Consider the following 23,085-nt stretch of genomic DNA (forward strand, 5'->3'; position numbering starts at 1 on the left):
TTTCCAACATTTTCATATATTACTATAAATGATTTGATTGTGATAAAACACTGGTAAAGCTATGTCTAAAAGAAATTTTGCATTTAAAGAGAACTGCTAAAATAGCACGACTTAAAAATTCTTGAAAATGACAATATTTTCTATTTTTATGAGCTCACGACATGCCATTTGACCTTATTCTCCAAACACAAACCTCAACATTCACAGCATAATAAATTTATGGCATTTTACTTTTCTAGAAGTTCTCTAAGCTTACAAAATCAGTTCTCAAAATTCAGCATGTACTTACAGAAAAAAGACTGAAAACAAAATTCATAAAATCCAGCGACCTGTAAACAAGACAGTAAGCACTGTCAGTGCCCTGCAAGCAAATGCAACATCAGTGGACATTTACAGAGATTTACAGCTCCCTCCCTTCGGGCAGCAATTAGCCAACCACTAGTCAGAATGTGTGTCTAGGTGAACACTAATGGGGTGCATAAGTCGCAAGCTTCATATGTCAGTAATAAAGTATTCTGTAGAACTGAAGGCACTTTCACATCAATTAATAATCTCTATGCATTTGAAAAGCCAACACAAAATTGGTCATTCTGTGCCTCCCATCATTCCCTTCTGTTTTGGAAGAGTTAAGAGGAGAGGTGGGAAATATTATAGGCTGCTTCTGATCTTTTCCCCTTTTATCTGTTGAAGATTTTCTGACTAGCTGCAGATGTACATTCATAGGCAAACCACAATGGGTCATCAAATTCCTGTTTCAAAATTCAAAAAGTATACTCTAAGCACAATCATATTTAAATGTACAGATAAAATAAATATACAACAACAAATATAAAGGCTTTACAAGTTTTTAGATGTCTACAACATAATTAGAATAAGAATTTCTTTTCAATGTCCCAGATCTCCATAGAAGCTGAAAACTCAAGATGAAAAAAGTTAAAGTACAACAGGGGATGCTGGGAGATTGGGAACATGTTTAAACAGATCCTCTGAAGAGGAACCGTCCAGCTATTCTTGGTCATCTAAAAGACAATCTAGAGCCTTCCACTCCATCAAAATGGGCCAATCATTTCCTCTTCGAGATGGTTCTATGAACAGATGAGGAGTGGGTGCTAAGGAGATGTGGAATCCAGGCACTGAGGGCAACGTCCAGTGTCCAGACCACAGGAGAACAGCAAGCACTGAATATGTGGGTGTTCTGGAGGGGCGGGGTGGGTGGCTGTGAGGTCTGGTGGGCGCCAGGGTTTTAGACAAAGCCCAGCACCATGCATGCCTCCTCCTTGCTGTAGCCCTGGATTGCTGTTGGGTGTCAACTTATCCCCTGCTCAGATATTCCATGTGGCTGAGGCTCCAGCTGCAGATTCGGCATGGAGGATGAGCTAAGGGATGGAGCCCATCTTCTCCATCTCCTTGTGGCATGGGCTTGTCACAGCCGTTGGCTCAGGAATGAACACACAGTCCTGTCAGGCCTCATGAGACTTTGGCTGGAAAAAGCTGGGCCCATCTTGGCAAGTCCTCCTCACTGGATTTTGATGCAGACCTGAGACTGTCAGTGGTTTTAGGCCCAGGATGGGGCACTCCTCTGAGAAGGGGTCCAACAGCAGGGAAGTAGGGTGATATGGTTTGGCTGTGTCCCCACCCAAATCTCATCTTGAATGGTAGCTCCCATAATTCCCAGGTGTTGTGGGAGGGACCCTGTGGGAGATAACTGAATCATGGGGGCGGTCCCCCTGTACTGTTCTCATGGTATTGAATAAGTCTCACGAGATCTCATGGTTTTATAAGGGGAAACCCCTTTCACTTGGCTCTCATCGTCTCTTTGCCTGCCGCCATGTAAGACATGGCTTTCGTCCTCCTCCATGACCGTGAGGCCCCTCCAGCCATGTGGAACTGTGAGTTCATTAAACCTCTTTTTCTTTATAAATCACCCAGTATTGAGCATGTCGTTATCACCAGCATGAAAACAGACTAACACACAGGGTGAAGAGGTAGGGAGAGAAACTTGGTCCTTGATTTGGTTATCTAAATAAATCCTAGATCAAGCCATATTTAAAATAGTTTCACCACTGGAGTTATCCTTAGTTATGTGAGGCAATTATTCAATTTTTTTTTCAAAGCCAGTTTGGTTGGATTTTCTGTTACTTGCAACCGAAGACTCTAGACAACTAGTAACCCAAATAAAAAATTCTCCAAGAAATGCAAACTTTACAGAATGGGAGCAGCATGTGGTCATGTAAGTGATAATTTTCCAGATTCCCAATTGTTACACAGGTGGGCCAGCTTTCTAGCCCACTTCTGTAGCCCTTGTTAAAATTTGATAGACTAGAATCTCTGGATGGGGCTTAGGAATTTGTGGTTTTTAAAAATTCCCCAGGAGATTAGGATGCAGGCCAGGTTTGGAAATTACCGGCTCTGTAAAGTTAAAATGTTGGGCCACCAATGCCAGAAAAGATTCTCACTGTGACAGCCAGCCAAAAGGTCAGTACTTGCCTTGCTTCGTATTTCTCATCAATACAAAATAGCTGAATACAAAAAGCAGCTGAGGCTCCCCTGTAGATGGGGCGGAAGTGGACGGGCTCTTCAGGCAGTAAGAGTGATGCCAAGCTCCTACTGCTCACATGGTGATCCTGTGCATATCCAGTGGAGACGTCACTGAGTTTTTCTATGTCCTAGAGCAAGGAGACAGGAGGAGCCAATGAGATTCCTGTCAATTCCCTGTAAATTAGTGGGCTGGTGGTTGCATTATCTCTACCTGACAACGTGCTGAGGATAGGTGTGACTGTCTCACCCAAAACAACTCATCCTGGGCCAGGCCTGGTTTTAAGGAGAGGTTCTTAATGAGATACTCAAAATTCATAAAATGTTTTTAAAAACTAGTTCTCCAATGAGAAAACATGGACACAGGGAGGGGAACAACACACATTGGGGCCTGTCAGGGGGGTAGGGGGGAAAGGGAGGGAGAGCATTAAGACAAATACCTAATGCAGGCAGGGCTTAAAACCTAGATGACGGGCTGATAGGTGCAGTAAACCACCGTGGCACATGTAAACCTAGGTAACAAACCTGCACATTCTGCAAATGTATCCCAGAACTTAAAATAAAATAAAAAAAAAAAAAGAAAAAAAAAACTAGTTCTCACATGAAGGTCCACACGAGACAAATAGTTTCAGTTGGCCTTTCACATAGGGTCCATATTTTAACTGCATCCCGGGGTAGAGATTAGAGCCTGGTAGTATTATATATATATTATAATAACTCTGGAAGCAAAACGCCTCTGTCCCCAAAACTGTTTTCATTGTGATACAAGAATTTTTGGATCTTGGGACTGGTCAGGTGGTCCTGGGAGTAACTGTGGTGGGGAGGTGGAGCCCAGGAAGGTCCAATGGGCCACAGCCACCTGGAAAGTCAGGGCTGAGGCTGTTCTGTCTTGGTTTAGGTGCATCTAAAAAGGTGTCATAACTCAGAAGATGATTCCCTTTGAGATCCCTCATGGAGTTCTCTTAAATCAAAGTAATACATGCATATAGAAAAATTTAAAATTATATTAGCACCAAACATTTATTAAGAAAATCAGCAGTTCTCTGTCCTTTCAAGTCTCTACCCCCATTGAATAGAACTTTCAACCTTTTCATTTCTTTGGGTATTTATTTACCTCTATATTTCTGAACAATATGCTTATGGTGCTATTTCTAAATTCATTAGTTTTTAGAATTTCCTACTGGATATTGATGTAGTGGCTAGATTAATCCCTCTTATACTACCCTCTTCCCCACATCTTATCCCCCAGGATAATTACATCACAATTCAGGGTTAAATCCTTAAGTATTTACACTAACATGAATGTGTAAGTTCTGTTGTTGTTGCTGAGCAAAGTAGTGTAATATGACAATGTTTTCATCTGTGTGCTTAGTTTTTATTCACTTGGTTTGCTAAGTTTCTCACTTTCTTTATCAGATTTGCCAAGTGTTGGTCACTATTATTTTCCAAATGATCAGGCGTTTGAGATAATATATGAGCTTCCTTTTTTCTCCCCTCTAATCTGGACTTGCAGCTCTGCCAGCCTGCCTGTATTGCAGCTCCTATTTCGTAAGTTCCAGGTCTTTTCTTTGTCTTTTTTGTTCATCATTTAGGCCCTTCTATCGTTAGAGCACATTTTTAGCTTCCTAAAAGCAACATGCTTGAGAGGCAAAACTCCACAGACACTGGCTAACTGGGGCACTTCATGGGGTGATCAGGCAGAGATCTGGCATTATTACTGGGTGGCCATCTTCAGTGACATTATCTGAAGGCATTTTCTTTGGGCCTGTCAGTTTTTTGGGTCTTAAGTTCTCCAATATCCTGTATGGGGGACTGTGGTAGATGGAACAGTGGCCCCCAAAGATGTCACAGGTCCTAGTCCCTGCAATCTGTAAATATGCTATCTTTCAGGGCACAGGGAAGGGTTCTGTGATGAGGAGATGCTCCTAGATGATCCAGGTGGGCCCAGTGGAATCACAGGGATCTGCTAAGAGGGAGGCAGCAGGCCCAAGTCAGAGGGAGGAAGATGCTGCTCTGCCAGCTCTGAAGATGGAGGAAGGGGACACAGGGCATGGAATGCCAGTGGCTTCTAGAAGCTGGCAAAGGCAAGGGAACAGATTCTCCCCTAGAGTCTCCAGAAGGAACACACGCCCCTGTCTACACCTGAAGCTCAGCACGCTCAAACCCATTTTGGAATTCTAACCTCCAGAACTGCACAATAATACATTTGTGTTGTTATAAGCCACGAAGTTTGGGGTAATGTGTTACAGCAGCAATAGAAACTAATACAAGGCCTGGCTCCTGGCATTGAGAGGGCGTGGCTGGAGGAGGGGCTGTGGATCCCTCTGTTCGAAATGGAGAATTCCACTTACTTGTCTGTTCTCTATTCTTCACTGTTACAACACCCATGCAGCACAGGCTAAATCTGAATTAGCAGCAGCCTCTGTTCAACTTCTCTAGAGAATAGTCATTTCATCCTCTCACTTGGGGTGTGGCTGACAACCTAACTGGAGTCTGCAGGGATCCAGTGTTCCAGTCACTCCACATTGGACTGCCCAGCTTTTCAGCCCAGTTCCTCACCCCATCTTCTGCAAACCTCCAGTCTTCAGCATTGTGCAGAATTCACACACTTTTCACCAGTCTCTCCTCCCATAAAGATGCCTGAGTTTCACCTTCCTCAGCTGTGCTAAGCCAGTGTAAACTCCTCCATTGATTTTTTTATTCTCAATATTTTTAAAGTGCTTATCTTCCAATATCTCCTCTCCAACTCATCTTTGTGGATCTGTGCCCTTTTTATTCCTTTACTGTCATTTCAGTGTTTTTCTCCGGTAGGGAGAGGAGATAAAAATAGGAGATCAATCTAGCTTGTTGACTCAGGTGTCTTCCGGGGTTCCAACATGTTTGATGCAGTGGTGGGGGCAGGCATCCTGTCCCTCCATCCACATCCTTGCTTGGGTTCATAAGGGAATGGCTACCCTCTTAGGAATATTAGAGAGAAAACTGCTGTCCTCTTCTATACCCCAACTTAGCTCCCTGGGGCACAGGGAGTGACCAACTGGTCAGTGAGTCTCCTAGTGCAGGTTGCCCCAGAAACACACCCTGAACTAAGAGTCTGAGAGTCAGTAGTTTACTTGGGGAGCAAAGCCAGGAAATTCTGTAAGAGGAGTGGCGTGCAAGGTGAGGAAGGGAAGGCTGCCAGCATGCGGTGTTTCAAGATGTGGGTGACTATGGTGAATCAACCCCACCTGGATCTCTGGGAGCCTAGAGAACACAGTGCAGAGTGGTCCCACCTAAGAGGCGAAGGAGCTGGCAAATTGATTCTCCAATCCCTTCAGTCACTAGCTGATGGCTGCTTCCCCAAACAGCCTGCCCTGCTGCAAACGCGGCATGGAAGAAAGACCAGGCACTTGCAATCCTTGTCCTCACAGGGTGCTCAGGAAGAATAAGTGCTAGAGGATATGGGTGGGGCTCCAACAGCATATGCTAATGTGAGATTCAAACACTGGACCCTGTGCCTGCATCGTGCTGTCTCTTTCTGGCAGCACATCCTGCTCCCAGGTTGTGTGTTTTCTCCTCCCCTCCATGCAATTAGCTGGGAGTGGGGAGACCCTGCTCCACAGGTGAGGCCTGACTACAACCACATGGGGGCATTTAATTCAGTAAGAGAAATGGGAAGCCCATTTGTGTTCTCGGTCCAAGCTTTGTTCTCTGGTTCAGTGTTAACCATGAGAAAGGGGTACTTCAATCCCTAGCTGACTTCTGGGTAGACTCCTTCACTGGTCAGAATCTGGAGAAGAGAGGGGTTGGAGAACCTGGCCCTCTGGCAGAACTTCAGTGTCTGGGCTTAGTGTTCAGTGAATCTGTCCCAGTGCCTCTACGGATATGACTAAGCCCCATGTTCCATTCCCTTCTCAAGGGTTCTCTAGGCTTCTGTTGCTGAGTCAGTCCATCCATCACCAAGAGGCTCTTGGGAAACTACTGAAATTCCAGGACTGTGCTCATTATCAGGAAATGAAAATGCCTTATTGTACCAATCTCCCACTCAAAAGCCTGCAACACCCTCCTCTGCTTCTTAGGAAAAGTCTGAGATCCTGAGCAGGGTTCCCAGGACCCTGCCAATCTCTTCCTGAACCGCCAGGCTTCTGGCAGGGAACAGAAGGGACACTCCAATGGAGTGGTCAACAGACCACCTGCAAAGGCATGGGTGGGGTGAAGGGAAACCAATAAAGGATGGTGAAGTCCCCAGGGATGGCCACTGCACTGGTGGAAGATGCTACGCCCCTTGGCCTGAATTTGTAACAGGAGGGAGGACTTCCAAAATCCTGAGATGCATGTAAATGACATACATTAATAACACACCTAGACACGGACAGGAGTGTATGTATGTGCATATGACACAGAGAAAACTCTTACAAATGATTTGCCCCTCCAAAATGTTTTCTTTTTGGGAAACGGGAAGGAGAGATAAGCTGTATTTACTAAAATTTTTGCGAATAATTTATGTAGAAAATGCAACTTACAGTCCAGGACATGCAGAGGATACAGAAGAAAAGATTAATCATAGCAGGGGAAGAGGTAAGGAGGTGAGGCTTGGTGCAGCAAGTCCTAAAGGAGGTGGTAGGTGTGAACTGGTGGAGACAGGCAGGGAGATTGGGAGGAGGAAAGGGCACAAATCCTCTGAGGTAGAAAGGTGTGAAACCCATGGGGTGGCTAGAGGGCACGCAAAGGCCCTCCTCAAACCCTACCTCCGGTTCACTAACATTTCCACTTTGGACTGCTGTTAAAGCTTCCTCGGATGCAGCTTCTCTGGCAATATTTCCCTGGAAATGATGACAGCAAAACATGAAAATTAATCGACACCTGCAGTGGTTTAGAGTCCAAGCTCTGGAGCAAGCGGCTGGGATTCAGACCCTGGCTCTACAGCTTACCGGCCTTGTGGCATTGGGAAAATTATGTATGTAACCTCAGCTTCCTCCTCTGTGAAAAGGGGATGAGAAGAGCATCTATTTCATAAGGCTGTTATGAGGATAAAATAAAGACAGACAGATAGAGAAACAGATGCTTAGCATAGTGCAGGCGTCCTGATTCTCTGGAGATGTTAGTTATTACTCCATTATTCGTATTCTGTTTAACTCGAAAGGTGCACTAAGTTTTTTCTAAAAAAAAAACTACTGTATTGAGGTATTATGATGGTGCAAAAGTAATTATACCAAAAGTAATTGCATTAAAGTAATGGCAAAAACTGCAATTATTTGTGCACCAAAAGTAATTTGTGCCAACCTAATAGAATTGACATACAATAAGCTACATACATTTGAAGCATCCTTTTTGAAAAGCTTTGATTTATGTGTACACCCATGAAAATATCACCACGATCAAGATAATGAACATGACACATCGCCCCCCAAGCTTCCATGTTCCCACGTGCCTCTCACTCCCACCCTTTCTACTCTGCCAACCACAGGCAAACACTGATACGATTTTTGTCATTATAGTTTGTACTTTCTGTAATTTATATTACTGAAATCAAACAATATTTATTCTTTTTTGATCTGGCTTCTTTCACTCAGCACGTTTACTTTGAAATTCATCCATGCTGTTGCACGCATCAGTGGTTTAGTCCTCTTTGTTGCTGAATAGTATCCATGGTGTGGATGCACCTCCACATCCTCACCAACACTTGGACTGCTTAATCTTTCTAGTTTTGGTCATTCTAATAGATGTGTAGTTGTATTTGATTGTGGTTTTAATTTGCATTTCTCTAATGACTAATGAGATTGAGTGTCATTTCATGTGATGTCTTATTTTGGAAAGTTCAAATCTTTTGCCTATTTGTAATTAGTTTTTTTTAATTTTGTATTATTGTGTTTTGAGAGTTTTAAAAAACATGTTGTAGAAACAAGTCCTCTGTCAGATACGTAATTTGCAAATATTTTCTCCCAGTCTGTAGCTTGTCTTTTCATTCTCTTAACAGTACTTTTCAAAAAGAAAAGGTTTTAAATTTTGATGACATCTAATTGGTCAATTTGTTCTTTTATGTATTGTGCTTTTAATGTTGTTTCTAAGAAATCTTACCTAACCCAAGGTCACAAAGATTTTCTCCTATGTTTTGTCTTCTCTAGAGGTTATATTGGTTTGAATTCTACATTCAAGTCTATGATTCATTTGCAGCTAATTTTTGTATATGGTATGAGGTATGGATTGAGTTTTTTAAAAGTCTGTATATGGATATTCAATTGTTTCAGAGAGAAAAGACTATTCTTTCTCCACTACAGTGCCATGTGCCTTTGTCAAAAATCGGTTGTCTATATGTTGAGTCTATTTCTGAGTTTTTTAATTCTATTCCATTAACCTACTGTTGACCTTAGCACCAATATTACACTATCTTCATTACAATAATCTTATAATAATTAGGCCAGGCATAATGGCTCACACATGTAATTCCAGTACTTTGGGAGGCCAAGGTGGGCAGATCACTTGAGGCTGAAAGTTCAAGACCAGCCTGGCCAATATAGCAAAACCCCATTTCTACTAAAAATACATACAAAAAAATCTAGGCGTGGTGGTTCACACCTGTATCAGCTACTCGGAAGGCTGAGGCATGAGTATCACTTGAACCTGGGAAGGCTGAGGCATGAGTATCACTTGAACCTGGGAGGCGGAGGTTGCAGTGAGCTGAGATCATGCCACTGCACTCCAGCCTGGGCAATAGAGAGAGAGAAAAGAAAGAATCTTATAATAATTAATCTTGAAATCAGTTAGTGTTATCCTACAGCTTTGTTCTTTTTCAAAGTTGCTCTGGCTGTTTTAGGTTATCTCCATTTTCACATAAATTTTGGAATCAATTAATTAAACTTCTATAAAAATTCCTGCTGAAAATGTGATTGGGATTTTACTGAATTTGCAAAGAACTAATTTAAAGATTCAATATCCCACGAACATAGAATATCGCTCCACGTATTTAGGTCTTCTTTAATTTCTCTCAGAAATGTTTTGTAGTTTTCACCGTAGAAGTCTTGAATAACTTTCGTCAGATTTAATCTATAAGTAACATATTTGTACTGTTGTAGATGGTATTTCAATCTGATTGTTCATTGCTATTATACAGAGATACAACTAAATTTTGCATATTAATTTTGTATATATTAGTTCCAGTAGCTCTTTTGTAGATTCCATCAGATTTTTTTTCATAGGTAGTCATGTTGTCTGTGAGTAAAAGATAGTTTTAATTATTCCTTTTTAGTCTGGATGCCTTTCATTTCTTTTCCTATCTTTTTGCACTGGTTCAAATCTCCAGTACAATTTTGATTAGAAGTGGTGAGAGCAGATATTCTTAACTTGTTTCTGACTTTAAGGGTAAAACAGTTAGTCCTTCACCATTATGTGTGATGTTTGCTGTAAGTTTTTCAAAAATAACCTTTGTCAAGTTGAAAAAGTGCTAAGAGTCTTTATGAGGAATTAATGTTAGATTTTCAAATGTCTTTTATACATTCATGAGATAAACATACGGTTTTTTTTAGTTTGTTAAAATGGGGAATTACACCGATTTTCTCATGTTAAACCACACGTGCATTCCCAGAATAAACCCTACTCAGTCATGATTATCCTTTTTGTATATTGACTCAGTTTGCTAATTTTAAAATTTTTTTATTTCAATACTTTTGGGAGAACAGTTGGTGTTTGGTTGCATGGAAAAGTTCCTTAGTGATTTCTGAGATTTTAGTGCACCCGTCATCCAAGCAGTGTATACTGTACTCAATGTGTAGATAAAAGACTCTATGTTGATGGGCATTTAGTGTGGTTCCATATTTTTGCAATTGTGAATTGTGCTGTTATAAACGTGCTTGTGCAAGTGTTTTTTCACATAATGACTTCTTTTCCACTCGGTAGACACCCAGTAGTGAGACTGCTGGATCAAATGGTAGTTCTACTTTTAATTCTTTAAGGAATCTCCATGCTGTTTTCGATAGTGCTTGTACTAGTTTACATTCCCACCAGCATTGAAAAACTCTTCCCTTTTCACCACATCCAAGCCAACATCTGTTGTTTTTTATTTTTAAATTATGGCCATTCTTGTAGGAGTAAGGTGATATTCCATTGTGGTTTTGATTTGCATTTCCCTGATAATTAGTGGTGTTGAGCACTTTTTCATATGTTTGTTGGCTGTTTGTAAATCTTCTTTTGAGGATTCTCTATTCATGTCCTTTGTCCATTTTTTGACGGGATTATTTGTTTCTTTCTTGCTGATTCATTTGAGTTTTTTGTAGATTCTGGATACTAGTTCTTTGTCAGATACACAGTTTGCAAATATTTCCTCCCACTCTGTGGGCTGTCTGTTTACTCTGCTGGTTATTTCTTCTGCTGTGCAGAAGCTTTTTAGTTTAATTAGGTCCCATCTATTTATCTTTGTTTTTGTTGCATTTGCTTTTGTGTTCTTGGTCTTTGCCTAAGCCAATGTCTAGAAGAGTTTTTTCCAATGTTATCTTCCAGAATTTTTATGGCTTTACCTCTTAAAGTCTTTGATCCATCTTGAGTTGATCTTTGTATAAGGTGAGAGATGAGGATCCAGCTTCATTCTTCTACATGTGGCTTGCCAGTTTTCCCAGCACTATTTGTTGAATAGGGTGTCCTTTTCCTACTTTATGTTTTTGTTTGCTTTGTTGAAGATTAGTTGGATCTTAAGTATTTGGCTTTATTTCTGGGTTCTCTATTCTGTTCTGTTGGTCTACATGCCTATTTTATACCAGTACCATGCTTTTTTGGTAACTATAGCCTTGTAGTACAGCTTGAAGTCACGTAATGTGATGCCTCCAGATTTGTTCTTTTTGCTTAGTCTTGCTTTGGCTATGCAGGCTCTTTTATGTTTCCATATGAATTTTAGGATTGTTTTTTCTAGTTCTGTGAAGAATGATGATGGTATTTTTCTGGGAAGTGCATTCAATCTGTAGATTGCTTTTGGCAGTATGGTCATTTTCACAATATTGATTATACCCATCCATGAGCATGGGATGTGTTTCCATTTGTTTGTGTCATCAGTGATTTCTTTCAGCAGTGTTTTGCAGTTTTCCTTGTAGAGGTCTTTCACCTTCTTAGTTAAGTATATTCCTAGGTTTTTTGTTTGTTTTTTTAAGGTTTGTTGTTGTTGTTTTGGGATTTCTTGTTTTTTGTTGTTGTTGTTGTTGCTATTTTGTTTTGTTTGGCAGCTGTTGTAAAAGGGATTGAGTTCTCTATATGATTCTCAGCTTGGTCACTGTTGGTGTATAGCAGTGCTACTGATTTGTGTACACTGATTTTGTAACCTGAGACTTTACTGAATTTATCAGATCTAGGAGCTTTTTGGATGAGTCCTTAGGGTTTTCTAGGTATACAATCATATTATCGGTGAACAGCGACAGTTGGCCTCTTCTTTACCAATTTGGATGGCTTTTGTTGCTTTCTTTTGTCTAATTGCTCTGGCTAGGACTTTAAGTACTATGTTGAATAAAAGTGGTGAAAATGTGCATCCTTGTCTTGTTCCAGTTCTCAGGCGGAATGATTTCAACTTTTCCTTGTTCAGCATAATGTTAGCTGTGGGTGTGTCATAGATGGCTTTTATTACTTGAGATATGTCCTTTTTATGCCAATTTTGCTAAGGGTTTTAAACATACAAGAATGCTAGATTTTGTCAAATGCTTTCTCTGTGTCTTTTGAGATGATAATATGATTTTTGTTTTTAAATCTGTTTATGTTACATATCACATTTATTAACTTGTATATGTTAAACCTTGCATCCCTGGTATGAAACCCACTTGATCATCGTGTATTATCTTTTTGATATGATGTTGGATTCGGTTAGCTAGCATTTTGTTGAGGATTTTTGCATTTATGTTCATCAGGAATATTAGTCTATAGTTTTCTTTTTTGGTTATATCCTTTCCTGGTTTTGGTTTTAGGGTGATACCGGCTTCATAAAATGATTTAAGGAGGATTACCTCTTTCTTTATCTTCTGGAACAGTATCAGTAGGATTGGTACCAATTCTTCTTTGAATGCCTGATAGAATTCAGCTGTGAATCCATCTGGTCCTGGACTTTTTTTGTTGGCAATTTTAAAATTATTGTTTCAATCTCACTACTTGTTATTGGTCTGTTCAGAGTTTCTATTTCTTCCTGATTTAATCTAGGAGGGTTGTATATTTCCAGGAATTTATCTATCTCCTCTAGATTTTCTAGTTTCTGCACATAAAGGTGTTCATAGCAGTCTTGAATGATCTTTTGTATTGCTTTGGTATTGGTTGTAATATCAATTAGAAATTTCATTTCTAATTGAGGTTATTTGGATCTTCTCTCTTCTTTTCTTGGTTAATCTCGCTAATGGTCTATTAATTTTGCTTATCTTTTCAAAGAACCAGCTTTTTGTTTCACTTATCTTTTGAATTTTTTTTGTTACCATTTCATTTAGTCCTGTTCTGATCTTTTTATTTCTCTTCTTCTGTTGGGGTTGTGTTTGGATTGTTCTTGTTTCTCTAGTTCCTTGAGGTGTGACCTTAGACTGTCTATCTGTGCTCTTTCAGACTTTTCGATGTAGGCATTTAATGCTGTGAACTTTCCTCTTAACATCACTTTTGCTGTGTCCCAGAGGTTTTGATAAGTTGTGTCACTATTATCACTCAGTTCAAATAATTTTTTATTTCCATCTTGATTTCACTGTTGACCCAAAGATCATTCAAGTGCAGATTATTGAATTTCCATGTAGTTGTATAGTTTTGAGGGTTCCTTTTGGAGTTAATTTCCAATTTTATTCTACTGTGGTCTGACAGAGTACTTGATATAATTTCAATTTTCTTAAGTTTATTGAGACTTGTTTTGTGGCCTATCATATGGCATATCTTGGAGAATGTTCTGTGTGCCGATGAAAAGAATGTATATTCTGCAGTTGTTGGGTGTTGAATGTTCTATAAATATCTGTTAAGTCCATTTGTTCTAGGGAATAGTTTAAGTCCATTTTTTTTTGTTAACTTTCTGTCGTGATGTCCTGTCTCATGCTGTCAATGGAGTATTGAAGTCCCCCACTGTTATTGTGTTGCCATCTATCTCATTTCTTATGTCTAGTAACAATTGTTTTATAAATTTGGGAGCTACCATGTTAGGTGCATATATATTTAGGATTAGGGTATTTTCCTGTAGGTCTGATTTTTTTTAAAATCATTTTATAATGTCCCACTTTTTTTTTAACTGTTGTTGCTTTAAAATATGTTTTCTCTGATGTAAAAATAGTTACTCTTCCTCACTTTTGGTTTCCATTTGCATGAAATAAGTTTTTCCACCCATTGACTGTAAGTTTACAGGAGTCCTTATGAATTAGGTGAGTCTCTTCAAGACAGCACAGATACTTCATTGGTGAATTTTTATCCATTCTGCCATTCTGTGTCTTTTAAGTGGAACATTTACACCATTTACATTCAATGTTAGTACTGGGATATGAGGTACTGTTTTATTCAACATGCTAGTTGTTGCCTGAATACCTTGGTGTTTTTTTTTTCATTGTGTTATTGTTTTACAGGCCCTGTGAGATTTATGCTTATGGAGGTTCTATTTTCATGTATTTTGAAGTTTTGTTTCGAGATTTAGAACTCTTTTTAGTATTTCTTGTAGTGCTGGCTTGGTAGTGGCAAATTCTCTCAGCATTTGTTTGTCTGAAAAACACTTTCTCCTTCATTTGTGAAGCTAGTTTTGCTGGATACAAAATTCTTGGCTGGCAATTATTTTGTCTGAGGAGACTAAAGATAGGACCCAATCCCTTCTGGCTTGTAGTGTTTCTGCTGAGAAATCTGCTATAAATCTGATACATTTTCCTTCATAGGTGGCCTGATGTTTCTGCCTCGTAGGTCTTAAATTTTCTTTCCTTTGTCTTGACTTTAGATAACCTGATGACTATATGCCTGGGCGATGATCTTTTTCCAGTGAATCTCCCAGATGTTCTTTGAGTTTTTTTTTTTTTTTTTTTTTTGAGACAGAGTCTTGCTCTGTCACCCAGACAGGAGTGTAGTGGTGCCATCTTGGCTCACTGCAGGCTCCACCTCCTGGGCTCACGCCATTCTCCCACCTCAGCCTCCTGAGTAGCTGGGACTACAGGTACCCACCACCATGCTCGGTTAATTTAGTTTTTGTATTTTTAGTAGAGACAGGGTTTCGCCATGTTAGTCAGGATGGTCTCAATCTCCTGACCTCATGATCCACCCACCTCGGCCTCCCAAAATGCTGGGATTACAGGTGTGAGCCACCACACCTGGCCCTTTGAGCTTCTTCTATTTGGATGACTAGATCTCTAGTGAGGCCAGGGAAGTTTCCTTGATTATTCCCTCAGATATGTTTTCCAAACTTAGATTTCTCTTCTTCCTCAGGAATACCAATTATTCTTAGGTTTGGCCGTTTAACATAATCCCAAATTTCTTGGAGGCTTTGTTCATTTTTTAATAATTCTTTTTTCTTTGTCTAATTGGGTTAATTTGAAAGCCCTGTCTTTGCCGGGCGCGGTGGCTCAAGCCTGTAATCCCAGCACTTTGGGAGGCCGAGGCGGGCGGATCACGAGGTCAGGAGATCGAGACCATCCTGGCTAACACAGTGAAACCCCATCTCTACTAAAAATACAAAAAAAATTAGCCGGACGTGTTGGCAGGCGCCTGTAGTCCCAGCTACTCGGGAGGCTGAGGCAGGAGAATGGCATGAACCCGGGAGGTGGAGCTTGCAGTGAGCCAAGATCGCGCCATTGCACTCCTGCCTGGGAGACAGAGCAAGACTCCATCTCAAAAAAAAAAAAAAAAAAAAGAAAGCCCTGTCTTTAAGCTCTGAAGTTCTTTCTTCTACTTGTTCTAATCTATTGTTGAAACTTTCAAGTGCATTTTGTATTTCTCTAAGTGTGTCTTTCATTTCCAGAAGCTATATTTTTTTCTTTATGACATCTATTTCTCTGGAGTATTTTTCATAAATATCCTGTATTTTTAAAAAAATTTTCTTTAAGTTGGTTTTCACCTTTCTCTGGTATCTCCTTGAGGAGCTTTACAACCTTCTGAATTCTTTATCTGGCAATTCAGAGATTTCTTCTTGGTTTGGATCCATTGCTGGGGAGCTAGTGTGGTCTTTTGGGGGTGTTACAGAACCTTGTTTTGTCATATTACCAGAATTTCTTTTCTGGTTCCTTCTCATTTGGGTAGACTATGTCAGTGGAAAAATCTGGAACTCAAGGGCTGCTATTCAGGTTCTTATGTCCCACAGAGTGATCCCTTGATGTGTTGCCCTCCCCCTTCCCCTATGGATGGGACTTCCTGAGAGCCAAATTGCTGTGATTGTTATTTCTCTTCTGGGTCTGGTAACCCAGTGGGGCTGCCAGGCTCTGGGTTGTTGCTGTGGAATGTCTGCAAAGAGTTCTGTGATACAGTCTGTCTTCAGGTCTCCCAACCATGAATACCAGCACCTGCTCTGGTGGAGGTGGCAGGGGAGTGAAGTAGGCCCTGTGAGAGTCCTTGGTTGTAGATATGCTTAGTGTGCTGGCTTTCTCAAATGCTAGTTATGCTAGCAGTGAAGCTGTCATGTGGACAGACTCAGGACCACTGGTTATCCAGGATGTTTCAGGCAGTGGAATTGGTTTTTATTTTCTCCTTTCTTGGAGCAGGGTTGTTCTGTCATGAGTTGCTGTAATGTCCTGAGTTGGTTGGCCTCAAGCCAGGAGGTGGCACTTTCAAGAGAGCACCAGCTGCAATAGTAGAAGGGGGATATAAGCTTGCCCTGTGTTGGCCAGGATAAGAATTTGGGTTTCTCAGGTGATGGGCAGGGCCATAAAGATCCCAAGCTTTTATGTCTTTTGTGATTGGCTACTGAGGTGGGTAGAGAAATACTATCAGGTGTGGGTAGGAATAGGCAGGTCTGAGCTCAGATCCTCCTTGAGCAGGGCTTACTGAAGCCACTTTGGAGTGTAGGGGGGTGGTGGGCCCATGGGGTTATGTTCCAGAGGGAATTATGGCTGTCTCTGTCACCAGGGAAGTGGGGGAAAGCCAGTAACAATAGGTTTCACCTAGCTCCCATGGAGTTGGCAAGGCCAGTCTTGCTCTTGCCGTGCTCTGCTAAGAGTGACAAGTTTATCTATAGGCAGCCTGTATGTAGGACTCAGACTCAGCCCCAGGCTATAAGTTTCTCCACTGAAGAAGCAAGTATGGCTTTCAGGCCACGCCCCTCCTCATCTGCCCACACTGTTGGCTGTGACTCCTGCACTCCTTTCTGCAGTGGTTCCCATTCATCCCCAGGATTCTGCTCAAGAGGGTTTGTGGCCAGTCAAAATTATCACAAAGTTTAGCTGGAAGCTTCTTTCACCCTGTGACCCCTCCCAAAATCTGGGCTGCCTTCCCCGAGGATGTCTGTGAGATATAGTCAGGGATGGCTTCCCTGGGCTTGAGCTGGAGAACGGGAGTGCCTACAACGTTCTTCCCACTGCTGCTTCTACTTTTATTTCACACTAAATCCATTTCAGCAGCAGGTAAGGTTACATCTTTCTCCTGTAATCTGGATTTTCAGATTAAATTCACAGTTTTTCGCCTGTCTTGTGGCAATTGCAGCAGTCTGCTGCTTCTTACAAAGAATCTGTGGTTTCTTTTGGTTTTCCTGGTATGCTCCTGTGATGGTTCCCGAAGCAAAAGTTCATGGTGTGAATCTCCACATGCTGTTCTGTCCATCCAAGTGGGAGCTGCATGTCAGCCCTGTTTCCTATCTGCCATCTTCCAGTTTGCTAAGTTTTTATTAGAATTTCCTCATCAATGTTCATGAGAAATACTGATCTGCAGTTTTATTTTCTTGTAAGTCTTTTGTCATGAGAGACCATATCTCAGATAACTTGAATCCTAGATTTATTGAGTCTTGTTTTATAGCCCATAATATGGTCTATCTTGGTAAACTTTCCATGTTCTATGCATACTTGAAAAGAATGTATATTCTGCTGTTGTTGAGTGAAGTATTTTATATATGTCAATTAGGCCAAATCGGTCAGTAGTGGTTTTGTCTGCATGTTTTTTCATGAGTAATGAAGTTGTTTTATTACTATATTCTTATTCTACTGCCAAGCTCTTGCTTCACTGTATATAAATAGCACCAGCAAATTCAGTGATTGCAAAATTAAGACAGTATTGTCAACATCATATTGAATGAGGAAAAGTTGAAAGCATTCCTTCTGAGAACTGGAATAAGACAAAGATGCCCACTTTCACCACTTCCATTCAACATAGTGCTGGAAGTCATAGCCGGAGAAATCATACAAGAGAAAGAAATAAAGGGCATCCAAATTGGAAAAGAGAAAGTCAAATTGTTGCTGTTTGCTGATGATATGATCATATACCTAGAAAACACTAAAGACTCATCCAAAAAGCTCTTAAATCTGATAAGTAAATTCAGTAAAGTCTCAGGTTACAAAATTAATGTACACAAATCAGTAGCACTACAATATACCAACAATGACCAAGCTGAGAATCAAATAGAGAACTCAATCCCTTTTACAACAGACACAAACAAAACCCACAAATACAAAAACAAAAAACAAAACAAAAAAACCCTAGGAATATACTTAACCAAGGAGGTGAAAGATCTACAAGGAAAACTACAAACCACTGCTGAAAGAAATCACTGATGACGCAAACAAATGGAAATACATCCCATGCTTATGGATGGGTAGAATCAATATTGTGAAAATGACCATACTGCCAAAAGCAATCTACAGATTCAATGCAATTCCCATGAAAATACCATCGTCATTCTTCACAGAACTAGAAAAAACAATCCGAAAATTCACATGGAGCTATAATAGAGCCTGCATAGCCAAAGCAAGACTAAGCAAAAAGAACAAATCTGGAGGCATCTCATTACCTGACTTCAAATTATACTACAAGGTTATAGTTGCCAAAGCAGCATAATACTGGTGGTATAAAAATAGGCATGTAGACCAACAGAACAGAATAGAGAACCCAGAAATAAAGCCAAATACTTAACAGCCAACTAGTCTTTGACAAAGCAAAGAAAAACATTAAGTGGGAAAAGAACACCGTATTCAACAAATAGTTCTGGGAAAACTGGCAAGTCACATGTAGAAGAATGAAACTGGATACTCATCTCTCACCTTATGCAAAAATCAACTCAATATGGATTAAAGACTTAAATCTAAGACCTGAAGCCATAAAAATTCTAGAAGATAACATTAAAAAAAACCTCTTCTGGATGTTTGCTTTGGCAAAGAATTCATGACTAAGACCCTAAAAGCAAATGCAAAAAAAAAAAAAAAACCAACAAATAAATTGGACCTAATTAAACTAAAAAGCTTCTGCACAGCAAAAGAAATAACCAGCAAAGTAAACAGACAACCCACAGAGTGCGAGAAAATATTTGCAAACTATGTACCCAACAAAGGACTAGTATCCAGAATCTATAAGGAACTCGAACAGATCAGCAAGAAAAAAACAAATGATCCCACCAAAAAGTGGTCAAAGGGCACGAATAGATGTTTTTCAAAAGAAGATGTACAAGCAGCCAACAAACACGAAAAAATGTTTAACATCACTAATCATCAAAAAAATGCAAATTAAAATCACAATGAAATACCACCTTACTCCTGCAAGAATGGCCACACTTAAAACGTCAAAAACAATAGATATTGGTGTGGATGTGGTGAAAAGGGAACACTTTTACACTGCCAGTGGGAATGTAAATTAGTACAACCACTACGGAAAACAGTTTGGAGATTCCTTAAAGAGCCAAAAGTAGAACTACCATTTGATACAGTAATCCCACTACTAGGTGTCTACCCAAAGGAAAAGAAGTCATTATATGAAAAAGACACACACACATGCCTGTTTACAGCAGGACGATCTGCAATTGCAAAGATATGTAGCCAACCTAAGTGTCTGTCAACCAACAAGTAGATAAAGAAAATATGGTATATACAGTATGAAATACTATTCAACCATAGAAAGGAATGAAATAATGTCTTTTGCAGCAACTTGGATAGAGCTGGAGGCCATTATTCTAAGTGAAGTAACTTAGGTATGGAAAAGCAAATATCCTATGTTCTCACTCATAAGTGGGAGATAAGCTAAGAGTGATATAGGTGCTTGGTGTCCACGAGTTGCCAAATGAAGCTGAGCATCTTAATGGAACCAGGGATCTCAGGAGTAGTATTATCCCCCTTTTAACAAATAAGGGTGCCAGGGGTGGAGCCAAGATGGCCGAATAGGAACAGTTCCGGTCTACAGCTCCCAGCATGAGCGACGGAGAAGACGTGTGATTTCTGCATTTCCGTCTGAGGTAACAGGTTCATCTCACTAGGGAGTGCCAGACAGTGGGTGCAGGACAGTGGGTGCAGCGCACCGAAGCAGGGCGAGGCATTGCCTCACTCGGGAAGCGCAAGGGGTCAGGGAGTTCCCTTTCCTAGTCAAACAAAGGGGTGACAGATGGCACCTGGAAAATCGGGTCACTCCCACCCTAATACTGTGCTTTTCCAACAAGCTTAAAAAACGGCACACCAGCAGATTATATTCCGCACCTGGCTCGGAGGGTCCTACGCCCATGGAGTCTTGCTGATTGCTAGCACAGCAGTCTGAGATCAAACTGCAAGGTGGCAACGGGGCTGGGGGAGGGGTGCCTGCCATTGCCCAGGCTTGCTTAGGTAAACAAAGCCGCCGGGAAGCTCAAACTGGGTGGAGCCCACCACAGCTCAAGGAGGCCTGCCTGCCTGCCTCTGTAGGCTCCAATCTGGGGGCAGGGCACAGACAAACAAAAAGACAGCAGTTACCTCTGCAGACTTAAATGTCCCTGTCTGACAGCTTTGAAGAGAGTAGTGGTTCTCCCAGCACGCAGCTGGAGATCTGAGAACAGGCAGACTGCCTCCTCAAGTGGGTCCCTGACCCCCAAGCAGCCTAACTGGGAGGCACCCCCCAGTAGGGGCAGACTGACACCTCACATGGCCGGGTACTCCTCTGAGACAAAACTTCCAGAGGAACAATCAGGCAGCAGCATTTGCGGTTCATGAAAATCTGCTGTTCTGCAGCCACTGCTGCTGATACCCAGGCAAACAGGGTCTGGAGTGGACCTCTAGCAAACTCAACAGACCTGCAGCTCAGAGTCTTGTCTGTTAGAAGGAAAACTAACAAACAGAAAGGACATCCACACCAAAAACCCATCTGTACATCATCATCATCAAAGACCAAAAGTAGATAAAACCACAAAGATGGGGAAAAAAGAGAGCAGAAAAACTGGAAACTAAAAAGCAGAGCACCTCTCCTCCTCAAAAGGAACATAGCTCCTCACGAGCAATGGAAAAAAGCTGGATGGAGAATGACTTTGACGAGTTGAGAGAAGAAGGCTTCAGACGATCAAACTATTCTGAGCTACAGGAGGAAATTCAAACCAATGGCAAAGAAGTTAAAAACTTTGAAAAAAAATTAGATGAATGCATAACTAGAATAAGCAATGCAGAGAAGTGCTTAAAGGAGCTGATGGAGCTGAAAGCCAAGGCTCGAGAACTACGTGAAGAATGCAGAAGCCTCAGGAGCCGATGCGATCAACCGGAAGAAAGGGTATCGCTGATGGAAGATGAAATGAATGAAATGAAGCGAGAAGAGAAGTTTAGAGAAAAAAGAATAAAAAGAAATGAACAAAGTCTCCAAGAAATATGGGACTATGTGAAAAGACCAAATCTACGTCTGATTGGTGTACCTGAAAGTGATGGGGTGAATGGAACCAAGCTGGAAACCACTCTGCAGGATATTATCCAGGAGAACTTCCCCAATCTAGAAAGGCAGGCCAACATTCAAATTCAGGAAATACAGAGAACACCACAAAGATACTCCTTGAGAAGAGCAACTCAAAGACACATAATTGTCAGATTCACCAAAGTTGAAATGAAGGAAAAAATGTTAAGGGCAGCCAGAGAGAAAGTTTGGGTTACCTTTCTAGTCGGGTTCCCATCTAGTCTGATGGGAAGCCCATCAGACTAACAGCAGATCTCTCGGCAGAAACTCTACAAGCCAGAAGAGAGTGGGGGCCAATATTCAACATTCTTAAAGAAAAGAATTTTCAACCCAGAATTTCATATCCAGCCAAACTAAGCTTCATAAGTAAAGGAGAAATCAAATATTTTACGGACAAGCAAATGCTGAGAGATTTTGTCACCACCAGGCGTGCCCTAAAAGAGCTACTGAAGGAAGCACTAAACATGGAAAGGAACAATCGGTATCAGCCACTGCAAAAACATGCCAAATTATAAAGACCATCAAGGCTAGGAAGAAACTGCATCAACTAATGAGCAAAATAACCAGCTAACATCATAATGACAGGATCAAATTCACACATAACAATATTAACTTTAAATGTAAATGGACTAAATGCTCCAATTAAAAGACACAGACTGGCAAATTGGATAAAGAGTCAAGACCCATCAGTGTGCTGTATTCAGGAAACCCATCTCACCTGCAGAGACACACATAGGCTCAAAATAAAGGGATGGAGGAAGATCTACCAAGCAAATGGAAAACAAAAAAAGGCAGGGGTTGCAATCCTAGTCTCTGATAAAACAGACTTTAAACCAACAAAGATCAAAAGAGACAAAGAAGCCCATTACATAATGGTAAAGGGATCAATTCAACAAGAAGAGCTAACTATCCTAAATATATATGCACCCCATTTAGGAGCACCCAGATTCATAAAGCAAGTCCTTAGTGACGTGCAAAGAGACTTAGACTCCCACACAATAATAATGGGAGACTTTAACACCCTACTGTCAACATTAGACAGATCAACGAGACAGAAAGTTAACAAGGATACCCAGGAATTGAACTCAGCTCTGCACCAAGCGGACCTATTAGACATCTACAGAACTCTCCACCCCAAATCAACAGAATATACATTTTTTTCAGCACCACACTACACCTATTCCAAAATTGACCACATAGTTGGAAGTAAAGCACTCCTCAGCAAATGTAAAAGAACAGAAATTATAATAAACTGCCTCTCAGACCACAGTGCAATCAAACGAGAACTCAGGATTAAGAAACTCACTCGAAACCACTCAACTACATGGAATCTGAACAACCTGCTCCTGAATGACTACTGGGTACATAACGAAATGAAGGCAGAAATAAAGATGTTCTTTGAAACCAACGAGAACAAAGACACAACATACCAGAATCTCTGGGACACATTCAAAGCAGTATGCAGAGGGAAATTTATAGCACTAAATGCCCACAAGAGAAAGCAGGAAAGATCCAAAATTGACACCCTCTAACATCACAATTAAAAGAACTAGAAAAGCAAGAGCAAACACATTCAAAAGCTAGCAGAAAGCAAGAAATAACTAAAATCAGAGCAGAACTGAAGGAAATAGAGACACAAAAACCCCTTCAAAAGATTAATGAATCCAGGAGCTGGTTTTTTGAAAAGATCAACAAAATTGATAGACCCCTAGCAAGACTAATAAAGAAGAAAAGAGAGAAGAATCAAATAGATGCAATAAAAAATGATAAAGGGGATATTACCACCGATCCCACAGAAATACAAACTACCAT

General features: G+C 40.7%; 1 protein-coding gene across 2 annotated transcripts in view; it reads right to left on the reverse strand.

Moving 5' to 3' along the window:
* The window catches only part of CFAP61 (cilia and flagella associated protein 61), a 318,407-nt gene that overhangs the window by 193,775 nt on the left and 101,547 nt on the right, over nt 1-23,085 (reverse strand). For both annotated transcript variants that reach the window (XM_063634162.1, XM_063634163.1), the window contains exons 10-12: nt 7,260-7,334; nt 2,488-2,666; nt 290-329 (exon numbers count right to left, since the gene is read on the reverse strand). In XM_063634162.1, coding sequence (XP_063490232.1) covers nt 290-329; nt 2,488-2,666; nt 7,260-7,334 — 294 coding nt within the window. The remainder of the gene's footprint in view (nt 1-289; nt 330-2,487; nt 2,667-7,259; nt 7,335-23,085) is intronic.

This window comes from Symphalangus syndactylus, chromosome 24 (assembly GCF_028878055.3).
Source record: "Symphalangus syndactylus isolate Jambi chromosome 24, NHGRI_mSymSyn1-v2.1_pri, whole genome shotgun sequence".
NCBI lineage: Eukaryota > Metazoa > Chordata > Mammalia > Primates > Hylobatidae > Symphalangus > Symphalangus syndactylus.